Source organism: Eucyclogobius newberryi, unplaced genomic scaffold (genome assembly GCF_026437365.1).
Source record: "Eucyclogobius newberryi isolate DKJ021-1_F unplaced genomic scaffold, fEucNew1.0.hap1 SCAF_18, whole genome shotgun sequence".
Taxonomy (NCBI): Eukaryota; Metazoa; Chordata; class Actinopteri; order Gobiiformes; family Gobiidae; genus Eucyclogobius; species Eucyclogobius newberryi.
In genome coordinates, this window is record NW_027315812.1 from 12,614,514 (window position 1) to 12,627,013 (window position 12,500).

At 38.3% G+C, this 12,500-nt stretch overlaps 1 protein-coding gene across 1 annotated transcript in view; it reads left to right on the plus strand.

Annotated features, from left to right (window-relative positions):
- The window catches only part of col11a1a (collagen, type XI, alpha 1a), a 39,860-nt gene extending 29,800 nt beyond the window's left edge, over window positions 1-10,060 (plus strand). Inside the window, exons 17-21 of the mRNA XM_072451331.1 lie at window positions 818-1,064; window positions 2,142-2,254; window positions 3,681-3,749; window positions 5,811-6,044; window positions 8,746-10,060. Of these exons, the coding sequence (XP_072307432.1) occupies window positions 818-1,064; window positions 2,142-2,254; window positions 3,681-3,749; window positions 5,811-6,044; window positions 8,746-8,892 (810 nt within the window). The 3' untranslated portion in view covers window positions 8,893-10,060. The remainder of the gene's footprint in view (window positions 1-817; window positions 1,065-2,141; window positions 2,255-3,680; window positions 3,750-5,810; window positions 6,045-8,745) is intronic.
- The last annotated feature ends 2,440 nt before the right edge of the window (window positions 10,061-12,500 follow it).

The following is a 12,500-nucleotide window of genomic DNA, read 5'->3' on the forward strand; positions in this document are numbered from 1 at the left end:
TACACTAGGGCTAAACATGGTCTATACTGAGACTAAACCAGGTCTATAACAGGCCTACACTAGGGCTAAACATGGTCTATACTGAGACTAAACCAGGTCTATAACAGGCCTACACTAGGGCTAAACATGGTCTATACTGAGACTAAACCAGGTCTATAACAGGCCTACACTAGGGCTAAACATGGTCTATACTGAGACTAAACCAGGTCTATAACAGGCCTACACTAGGGCTAAACATGGTCTATACTGAGACTAAACCAGGTCTATAACAGGCCTACACTAGGGCTAAACATGGTCTATACTGAGACTAAACCAGGTCTATAACAGGCCTACACTAGGGCTAAACATGGTCTATACTGAGACTAAACCAGGTCTATAACAGGCCTACACTAGGGCTAAACATGGTCTACAATAGTTTACTTTTTCATGTACTTAGTATTGAAATAAAACATAAGTAGATCATCATTATAGAAACAGTATTAGAAACGTCCTGTTCAAAACAGCAGGAGTGATAAACTCTTCATAGTGACATTCCACCATAACACGCAGTTGCTTTTCATTTGCATATTTTTTGTTTTTGAAAAGACTGGAAATGTAGCACTCAAGAGTCTCAATTTGCCAAATAATCGCAACTAAATACAGAGACCCACTTTATAAATCTTGTTTTTAAAAAGTGCTTTATAAATAAAGATTATTATTATATTATTATTATGTGGGCGGGAATAGGGGGTAGGTGAAAACAGACATTTTCTGAGCATTTGAGTCTCACTTAGTATGCTACGACCCCTTCAAATCTAAAAAAACATCCTTTTATCAGGGTCCCCCAGGTGAGGTGATCCAGCCCCTGCCCATCCACTCGCCCAAGAAGACCAAGCGCTCCAGCGACGTGCAGTCGGACGCGGCCGGCGCTTACACGGACTACGGCGAGGGCATGGAGGACATTTTCAGCTCACTCAACCACCTCAAACAGGACATCGAGCGCATGAAGTACCCCATGGGCACACAGAACAACCCGGCCCGGACGTGCAAGGACCTGCAGCTGGCCCAACCCGACTTCCTAAATGGTCAGTCAGTCACACTACAGACAAATCTAGTGACTCTAGTGGCACTGTAGGCAGATTAGGCCTGGCCAGAGTGAAATGGAAGTCTATAAAACTCTACAGATCAGACCCAGGAGAGAAACACTGTCCTGTTATCGGAGTTTCTGCAATTTTGTATAATTAGTTATACACATGTTATATGTTAAGCTTTTAAATCAAAAAGAAAACGTAATTCTGTCAACTGGACCATGTTTCTTAGAGTGAATACATTTCGACACTCATCCAATTAGCTTCTTCATTTCTGACACAGCTCTGGTGAGGGAAATTATGAATATGAATATGTCTCTGATGGGAGGAGTCAACTACACTGAAGCTAAGAAGAGTGGCTAAACGTATTCACTCCAAAAACGTTGTCCAGAATGTCCAAAATTCCACCTTCTTTCGTGCTGGACGACCGAGGGATCAATGACATAAACAACATAAGATAATGAATAATTACAAATACCTACAATATAAGCTTTATTATAGCTGTAGATTAGATTGGTACGTGCCGGTGTCATACTCCCAAATAGGAGACAAATGCAAGTTCATCCAAAAACAATCCACACAAGCCATGAACCTGACCTTATTCTCTCACAATCTGCATAAAAACAATAGTCATTTTACCTGTTAATTACATCAGGGCTTAAGGAAATGTTGTGAAGTCGTCTGCAAACGACCAACTTGTGCCATTTTGACTCCTGTAATCGTTGGCAGATGGTTAGAGGGTTCACGTGTGGAAACTTTGGATACCGATCAGTTGTAAAGTTTTCGTAAGAAATGCGCTGACTCGTTACTCTAAGTGGCTTTAGAAACAAACCGGGCCCGTAGAGTGCGAGATGTGACGCGAGACCACACAGCGCTGCCGTATCTTTACATTGATAAAGCGCGGAATTTGCTTGAGGCCGCCTCCCAGTTCCTGCCGCGTCCATAAAACGAAAGCTTTGAATTACACATGAGCTGGAGCGGCGCGGCGCACTTTTATTGGGGTTTATCACTCGTTTCTTGGCTCACCGTCTCTTCTCCCTCCTCCTCCTCCTTCTTCCCGTCTTCCTTCCTCAGGCGAGTACTGGATCGATCCAAACCAGGGCTGCTCCGGGGACTCTTTCAAAGTCTACTGTAACTTTACGGCTGGTGGCGAAACCTGCATCTACCCAGATAAGAAATCCAATGGGGTAAGTCGTTTTGCATGGCCAGAGATACATAACGGCCTTAAGTGTAATCAGCGCTCATCAAATATTAAGACGTCGTGAGCTGGAGCTGTCCAATGGAAGCGGTTGGGGTTTGCTTTAAGGCGCTTTTTTACCTCCAAAGACATGAATCATTTGGCTCGACGTGAAATGATGTGACGCAAATGATGTTTTCAATGGACTCATTTCATGTCTCTGCTCCATTTTTACAAGAATGTTTAGGTTTCATTGCAAACGTAAAGACATCTATAGGAGTTTTAGTGTCGCGTCAAACAGGACAGGATTGTAAAGGAACACAAAAGGTGCATTATATTCTTTGTTTGAGAGATTACATGAAAAGTTTGTTGTATTTTTTCTTCTTGAACTGCTTATTTTGCATTTAATGTTTTCTACTATTAGACGACACACTCTATGTTTAAATGTATTCTTAGGCCTTTCCATTTAAATGTATTCTTAGGCCTTCCATTTTCTTTTCGAGACCAATTTAAGTTGAGTCCAGGCTACTTTACGTTGTACATCACTGCTATTCATACTTATCTCACCACTTAAGTACTAGCAGAACTACTTAACCTTGTCTAAAATGTGTCTAAACCTCGGCAAAATCATATTAACAAGGTCAAAAGCAATGCTCCAACTTGTAAAAGAAGATATTTCATGCGTTTTCTTCTATAAAGTTCTAATCTACGGCACCTGTGGATCACTATGTTGTATTTTGTAGATCTTAAATTGCAATAGTGATCCAAAACAAACAACTTAATTAAAAAGTAAGTGCGCTGTGATTTGCTCTGGCCCCTTTACGTTACGTTGCATTTTGGAGAGCTGCAGTTCACCATAGCGAGAAAACAGAAGAATTACTTTTCCTTTGTGCCAAAATCAGTCAATAAATCAATCCCATTTTATTTATAGAGCACAATTTGTACAAAGTGCAATTCCAAGTGCTTTACAACGTTAGAAACACATTCAAAAACATAGTGTAAGTCACAGTAAATGAATAAAAACATAAAAACACATTCATATGGTATTTAAAATATTCAAAGCCAGATAAAAGTATTTCAGTCATAGCCGAATCCTACATGTTTCAGCGATTAAGAAAACATAATTGCAGAACAAAGTACGTAAAGACCTCGGATGACGGAACAAAGACGTCTTGTCCACAGCAGAATCAAGATTGTTCAAAAAAAATATGCATACATCACTCTAAATACAACTTTGACTGGTTTAATGACAAGGCCGAACAATTATAATATGGTTAAAAGCTCCTAAAGCTTCCATTCTGTTATATTGGCTAATTTCATTCACTTTTACTGGGAGTTGATTCAATACTAACTATGACGTGACAACAGTGTGTGAAAACTGGACTGGTGCTGTTTACTCACTGCTAATGATGTGTCTGTGTTGTTGTCGCTCACAGGTCAGAATATCGTCGTGGCCCAAGGAAACGCCCCGGTCGTGGTTCAGCGAATTTAAGCGCGGCAAAATGGTGAGTGGATTTTTTCCCTTCCCTCCGCCGCCGTTTCGAGACGTTCTACCTGTTCGGTTAGCGCGCACAAAGCCGCTAATAGACTCGAATAGCTGCACTCGCCGTGAAATTGCGAGCCGCCGACCCCTACGCCGCCATCCATTAAAAATCCCAAATTCACTGGTTTGAATCGTGTTCAGAGCGAGCTGCTCAAATCTCCTTGAACCGGTGCCTCTTTTAAAGGAGACATTTATACACCAGGAGTTCAAAGATGAAGGCACATTTTCCTACTCCCTTTAAATGTCAAGATGCGATCAAAACACAACGCAAAAATCTAACCTTTCGCCCAAAATGTAGCACGTATCCTTGACAACCCAAGCAAAAGCAAGTAATAGGAGGAGGATTGACTGCACGATCACACATTAGAATGCTAAACGCCACACCAGAATGAATCCAGCATGAAATATGAATATAAAAAAGGTATGACACTTTACAAAGACATTTTGGTCCTGTCAGTGGGCGTGACTGACAGGCAGAGCATCCAATCAGAGAAATGCGCGGTCCGTTTGTGTCCGAACAAACAGTGGCTTTGGAGTAAAAACAATAAAATGAACAAATACAACTGGAGGATTGAGAAATGATATGGATTTCTGCAGCATCAACACGTGAAGCACTGAACTCGGAGATACAAGAAGTACAAGAAAACAGTCTATTTTGAGTCTCGCTGTCTTAAAAGTACAGTTAATTTATGATAAAGTGCATTAGCGAAGTACAGCGTGTTCTGTGAGTCACTGCAAAGAGCGGCGTTCACAATGATTAATATATAATAATGATAATAATATGTTCTGTTTTTGAAAGTTAAAGTGTCAGCAATCCTTTGTGCTTTTACCCACGCACACCTTCTGAAATGTGAAAAAATAATACATTTTCCAAGATTATTAATCACAATAAGAAATGATTCTTACCTGATGACATTAATTAGCTGAATGTAAAAAAAAAAAAAAAAAAAAGCCAAAGTGCAAATGCAGCTTTTTGTTTAAGTGCGACTGACAATGTGTTTGAATGAGGGCCCGACAGAAATAGATCTTTGGGGGCCAATACGAGGTTGGGGGTGTCGATGTCCGATATAACTGCAGATATATTTAGTAATGTAAAATGAATGAGTCTCACCGCTAAAATATGTTATAAAGTGGATTGATTTGTGTAAAATGTCCAATGTTCCAATTAGGAGTTAGGTTGGGGCAATAATTGAAAAAGTATACATGTTTCTTACAAGAGTAACTGTGATTTAGCAGGTTACTATACATTATGTAGCTGATTACAACAGGAAGGGCATCTGGCATTAAATCTACCATATCGAGTGACTTATTTACAGGGAAGACACATTAAAAAAACAACTTATATCCTGTGTGTGTCTTAAACCAGTGTAAAACAGACGTCTGCATCTGTTGTATTAATCAATAATCCTATCAAAGTGAAATATGCACAAATAGTACAAACAAATGGACTCTTTGTGAAGCTGAGACTGCAGTTTGGGATTCTGTTGTCTGATTTACTCTGATTATAATTGAAAACAAACTGCACAGAGGAACATCAGAGAAGAAAAAATCCTGCTGAGATTTTCTTTTGTAATATAATGAGGAGAAACGCTGGTGTCTGGAGCACGGTCTGATTGACACTAGTTTGGTGCAGTTGTTGGGTTTTTTGACAATTCCTCTCTAAAATCTGAAGCTAATTTAACTAAAATGAGAGTTCGAAGCGGATGGCGTGCTTATGTAAGGCCTATTTTATGAATTATGTGTGGGTTTTGAGTGCAAACTGGCCATGATTCCTCCCAGAATGCTTGATTTGACTGAAAATAAGTGGGTTTTAGCTTTAAATTTTTGCCTTCCCGAGGAGCTTATTTTTTATCAGATGGTGCACAAAATGGAATCAATTCAAAAGGATTAACTGAACTAGTGAAAGTTAAACTAGATCATTATTTACCGGCGATCACCCGACATCTGCACCTGTTGATAAATCGTATTACAATTAAAACCGTCTTGGTATGGATCGTGGTCTTGACGTTATCTGTGTGTGCAGCTGTCCTACGTGGATGCAGATGGGAGCTCGATAAACATGGTCCAGATGACCTTCCTCCGGCTGCTGACCGCGTCGGCGCGGCAGAACTTCACGTACAGCTGCCACCAGTCTGTTGCGTGGCACGACTCGGCCAGCGACAGCTACGACAAAGCGGTGCGCTTCCTGGGATCCAACGACGAGGAGATGTCTTATGACAACAACCCCTACATCAAGGCCCTATCAGACGGCTGCGCGGTACGTAGGGGCGGGGCTGGAGGGCGGGGCACGGGCAACAGAGTAGATCGTAATTTAGTTTCTTTTTGAGGGGGGGATTTTCATTATCTCAGCATGGTATTTTCGGAACTCATCAAAAAAACAGGCTAAATGTTCCTGTAAATGGTGAATAAGCTCGTAAACTGTGGCTGTCACAATATCACATTTTAGTGTTTTTCATTATTTGTCACAATATCACATTTTAGTGTTTTTCATTATTTGTCACAATATCACATTTTAGTGTTTTTCATTATTTGTCACAATATGACATTTTAGTGTTTTTCATTATTTGTCACAATATCACATTTTAGTGTTTTTCATTATTTGTCACAATATCACATTTTAGTGTTTTTCATTATTTGTCACAATATCACATTTTAGTGTTTTTCAGTATTTGTCACAATATCACATTTTAGTGTTTTTCAGTATTTGTCACAATATCACATTTTAGTGTTTTTCAGTATTTGTCACAATATGACATTTTAGTGTTTTTCAGTATTTGTCACAATATCACATTTTAGTGTTTTTCAGTATTTTCATTATCTCAACATGGTATTTTTGGAAGTCATCAAAAACAGGCTAAATGTTCCTGTAAATGGTGAATGAGCTTGTAAACTGTGGCTGTCACAATATCACATTTTAGTGTTTCAGTTATTGTGGAAATCACCATCACAATTTAACAATTAGTCACGATTAACAAGACCGCGACCAAACAACTGTAAAACATTTATCTTTCTTTCATTCTCGTGGTCTGACACATTTCTAATCCTCAAGTTTGAAACCAGCTTCATGACACTTTCTGAATGACAAAATGAACTCAATGTGACAAAAACAGACAGTTCTTTACATCTAGGTCTGTTTTTGGACTATACTTTGAATCAAAAAATACTTCTAATACTACAGTTTGCCTCTAAAATCATCCCTATTCTGCTTTTTTGGTTCCTACGATTATATTCTGATCACGATTATCCATTCAATTAATAATCTAACATCCCTAATGGAGACGATATTCTCTTATACTTCTTACTTTACATATCTTAAAATCCACATATCGATATTATCTTGTACAATTCAACTCAATGTACTGTACTTTATTGCAATAATCTAGATATCGCACCTTCAATTGATGCCATTTTAAACTGTATTACTATTTCAAATGGGTTCGATTTGAGTTTTACTTCTTCAAGCAAGTGCCTGAACATGTAGTTATATAAAGACACACAATATTATAGCACCAAATAAAGTATCCCAATATATTTGAACTACGATCTTTTGTCACACAACTTGCAGCAAGACTCATTGCTCAAAAACACAGTGTCAAGTCTGATTAAATTCACTCTCAGTTAGATCTCGAGCATGTCTTTGTGGCCAAGCCGTGAATAGGCAATTAACGGGAAGATTTTTGGTACATTTACTCTCGTGACATTAGGAAGAAAAGGTAAAGAGCTGTCAAACTTTGAATGGATATAATTAGATCCTCGTCCAATTGAAGCGCGCTGAAAAGACCCCATTATTCCTCAAATGAAATCAGCTCGGATTGGACGACCGTGCAAGTGAAATGAATGAACGCCAGTGACCTCAGCCGTCCTAATTCTCCATCGATGTTAGTGAAGGGTTCTGAATAACAAAGGCGCCTGGCCATCGGGCTGTTTGCTCGTTTACAACTTTCTGGAGAGTCACAAAAGGTTAAAATGTGCAAATTGGACTTGATCGTGTAACAGATTTTTATTTTTTGGATGAAAAAGATGAAATATATTGCTTGATATATGAAAATAAAAAAAGAATAAAGGGAAAACGAATTAAAATTAAACAAACACACCAACCAAGAACACATGATTTAAAAAGACTAGCAGGACCTGAATGTCCCTGTATTCAGAGTAGATTTAAAACAGTTTAAACAGTATTTTTATGTTTGTTTGTCTTGATTTCATATGTTTATTCTTGTACTTTGCGTTGAACAACTGAAATTTCCCCATGGTGAGACAAATATTTTTTTATTTACCTTACCTTATCTAAACCAAGTCTAAAACAAGCGTAAAGCCATTTTAAACCTCACCCAAAGATATATAAATAAGTCTAAAGTGGACTGAACCTAGACACAACCAGGTCTAAACCAAGACTAACTCAGGACCAGTCAAAACATGTCCACATACCGTATTTTCCGCACTATAAGGCGCACTGGATTATAAGGCGCACTGTCAATAAATGGTCTATTTTCTATAATTTTTCATGTATAAGGCGCCTTAGCGAAACAAAACGTTGCACCACACAAAACCGCTTCAAGGTCAGTGAGCACAACCAGAATGAATCCATATATAAGGCGCCTTTATACATCTCTCTCTTTTCGTGTGTGGGGAAGGGCTAGGAAACAAAACGTGCACCACACAAAACCGCTTCAAGGTCAGTGAGCACAACCAGAATGAATCCATATATAAGGCGCACTGGATTATAAAGCGCACTGTCGTTTTTTGAGAAAATTAAAGGCTTTTAAGTGTGCCTTATAGTGCGAAAAATACGGTAATTCTGACGAAAGTAGTTTTTTAAACAGGACTAAATCTGTTGCATATTTACAACCGGCTTGAAGATATCCAAATATTTGAAATTGTCCTGTACTTTACACTGTATCTAGTTTCCTAATTAATTTCCTGTTTGTTTGTTTGTTTGCGTCTCTCTTTTGTTGCAGACGAGGAGCGGCTTCGCAAAGACTGTGATGGAGATTAATACTCCCAAAATTGATCAACTTCCAATAGTCGACGTTATGTTGACTGACTTTGGGGATCCCAACCAGAAGTTTGGGTTCGAGGTCGGGCCTGTATGTTTCCTTGGCTAGATTTACAACAAAAAAAACCACACACACACGTTTTATCAAAGGACTCGACGGGGCCGGCTGAGAAGTAAAAGAAGAAGAAGACATTTTGGATACCACCTAACTCACAAAAGCCCCTCGCCCCTTATCTATGCCACATGCAAGTTTTGAATGAGAGATGGCCTGTCCGCAATGTCTTTTGTATTTAAATCAACACGACTTCACCGCGTTTTTCGGAGGAGAAGCGGAGGAGAAGCGGAGGACGTTGGGAAAAGAAAGAAAGCAGGAAATGGTGGCAGGACGAGGGCGCAACGAGGCCGACTTTGGATTCTCCAGGTGCTGTATGAAAACAAAAAACTATGGTGCTTTTCGTCAAAAAACACAAAGGTATATATAAAGGTGCTAAGAAAGGAAGGTGTATTTTGATAATTTTTAAAAAAAGAAACTTTGTAATTATTATTTTGTACAATACTGTTATTTCTGAATCCACTTTCAAAACTTGCATGTGTGTCAGATCTGCTTCTGGCTTGTTTTTCCTTTTGGATTTCCATCTCTTTTTCGGACCGTTTGAACACCGCCAAGTAAAGTTATTACTGTTACCGTTTATTTTTGTTGAATAATAAAGCAAGCAGCCCAAAAAATAGACAATATGTCCCTTGTATATATTGACAGTCCCTATTTTAAATTTAAAAGGACCTTCTCCCTGTGATCCTGTGCTACGCAGGACGCAACCTTTCTCTTATTTAAGTCTATTTGTCGTTTTACTGTTTTTTGTTTCTCCGACAGGCCTTTTATTTCAGGTTGTATACCTCAAAAACTTTCTTGAGAACAAGGATAATATGCCCTGTATATACCTTGGTCACGCAATTAAGTTTATATATTTTGGGAGGGGATTTTTACTGTTAAAAACCTGTAATAGACATCCACTGTTCCAACTCTTCTGTGAAAATGCAGCGACGCACGCCCTATAGGTGACCCATTTCTTTTGTAACTAAAATGAGAAAATGTTTTGATGTGCTTTTTATAGTTCATTTAAATATTAAAAACTGGATTGTAAACAACGGTGAGCTGAATGTGTGGATGCTTTGTACATCTTTAGATAAACATATTACGCCTACTGTACGTGGTTGTGTTGGAGAAATGCGACTTTGGGCTGGTGCAATTGAATCCAATAAAGTTCCATCTTTCACTCGATTTTTCCGTCGTTTTGACTATGAGAACGGGGGAAGGTGAGGCTGTTTGTGCCCTGATATTTGACCACTCAGAGCACTGTTTTTCCCGAGCAGACTTTTAGCGCAATAACCTCAGCACTTGTGTAAAACAGCGGCAATTTCACGGTTACTATGGTGGAAGAAAAACCCTTTCAGCTAAATGATGTGTGGCACGTCGGATCACACGTGTAGGAGGCGATCGGAGAGTGAATGATCAGAATAACACGTCAATTTGAAGAAAAAAAAAGAAAACAGTTTTTGTATTTTCTGGTACATTTACAGGCAAACTCCATGTAGATGTAATGCGACGATTTATAGTAATTACTGCGGATTTCAGTTGCAACAAAGGTGACATTTTATTTTCAAAGAACGGCATTACAATAGCAGGTTTTTAAAGCTTGTTTCCAGAAATACACGTTTATTCTTAGCTTGTTTTTATATAATGAGAGTAAAAAAAAACTATAAAAACATGCAAAATATATCACAATCAAATCGCAATTAGCAAATCGCAATGACTACAATTATTTCAATAACTAAATTAAAATATCTTGTCCTGTTGTGTATAAAACCGGTTGAACCTGTAGTTTAGACCTCTACAAACGTGATCAGAAACACATTGGATTATTAGCAGTTCATATTTCAGTCTTCGCTCCCATCGTCTTGAAAAATAAATGTATAAAATGTCGACTTTGAGCAGAGTCCAATTAAATACTTTTAGAATCCAATCGCAATCGCAGTTCTTGTAATGAGAATTTCTTTCCCCCAAAGAATGGTTCAGCTCTAGCCGTAGTTATAATATATTTAAAGCGAGGAGCGGATTGACACCAAATATTAATGCATCGATACGGAAGGAAGTCAGTAAAATGTCTCAATAAATACAAACGATTGAAATAGATCCTTTGTATTTCAAGTTTTCTGTATTTTCTGTATGTATTTAGTTGTTTTAGTTTGAGCTGAGATGGAGAGAAAATAGTGATAATGGTGATGGTAAAATCAGATCGATATCGCGATACTCGATGTAAAACTACTTGGTATCGGAGCGAAACAAAAATCACTGGTATTGTACATCACTGATTCAATGTATCAATTCTATGTACAATGTGGTAGAAATTGATAGAATATAAATAATATAAGTACCAAAACAGGAAGAGTTGAAAATGTTCTCTGAAATAAATACATGAATGAATGAAATGAATAAATACATGAATGAATAAATAAATGAATGGATGAATAAATAAATCAAATTAATAAATGAATTAATAAAAACATGAATGAATATAATGAATGAATAAATAAATATATATATTTTAAATTAATTCATGAATGAATAAATAAATAAAACTTCACTGCCAACAATTGTGAAAACCCCATGCAAGTCATTGTATGAATTGTCAATGACTTAAAATCCGTCTCACACAAATTCAACAAAAATAACTTTCCTGGTGGAGAGTTTGCCACTTAATTGTCTCATTGGAGATGTCTTTGCTCTGCCTGAAATGCTCCGCAGTGTGGCTTTTAAACCTAAATCTCGCTTGGATTCATCCATGGGTACAAATAGCTTGAGAATACATGGCATCTTGTTGTGTGTCAGCTCCTGCGGAACATTCTCTATGAAGACAAACAATCACACTTTACGCTTTTAAATAAATGAATACAAACTCCATACAAAGGCGAGAAAGAGAACAAATACTAAAAACATTCAAATGACTATTGGTGCCATCCATTCTGAGAACGCAGTGAATAATTTATCACATAAGACACACAGCAGAGCCTCTTGGTAACATTAAAAGACAATATAAACCTGTCTTAAATCCATATTAGGCTTATGAAGTATTCTCTTGTAATTCCTATTCCGTGTCCCACCAATATCTCTCTATAATCCTTTTACAATGACAGTGCAGAACCAACAGAGCTAATTAATATCCCCTTGCGCTGTCGCGGTAAAGCTTCTCTAATGTCCTCCTCAAAGCGTTGACCGCTGACAAACCTGTTGTTTTCACATCAAAAGAAACCTCTAAAAACCCACCGAATCACACCTGACAGCTGGGCGTAGATTACTTTCTATTTTCAGTTTTTAGCTCTCGCCATTTTCTCCGAGTCCCGGTCTTTGTAGACTTGCAGACGGCGGACCAAAGAGAATACTCATGCAGGAGGCTGGAAAACAATCAGGAAACGCTCCCATGGTTCACACACTGCGGCCGCGCTCTCAAAAGCCTCTTTCTAAACATACAGCGTGCTCCTCTGCTGAGATTATGTGCATCCCAAATGGCAGTTCCATAAATATTCCAAACAAAAACTGTATTTAAATGAAGCAATCAAACTGGTTTCTGATGTGGGGGGAAGAAAGACAGGTGCTAGAACTTATTATAATACAAATTGCAATTATAAGCTGCCAGTCTGTCCGTTGACCCATTTTAATTT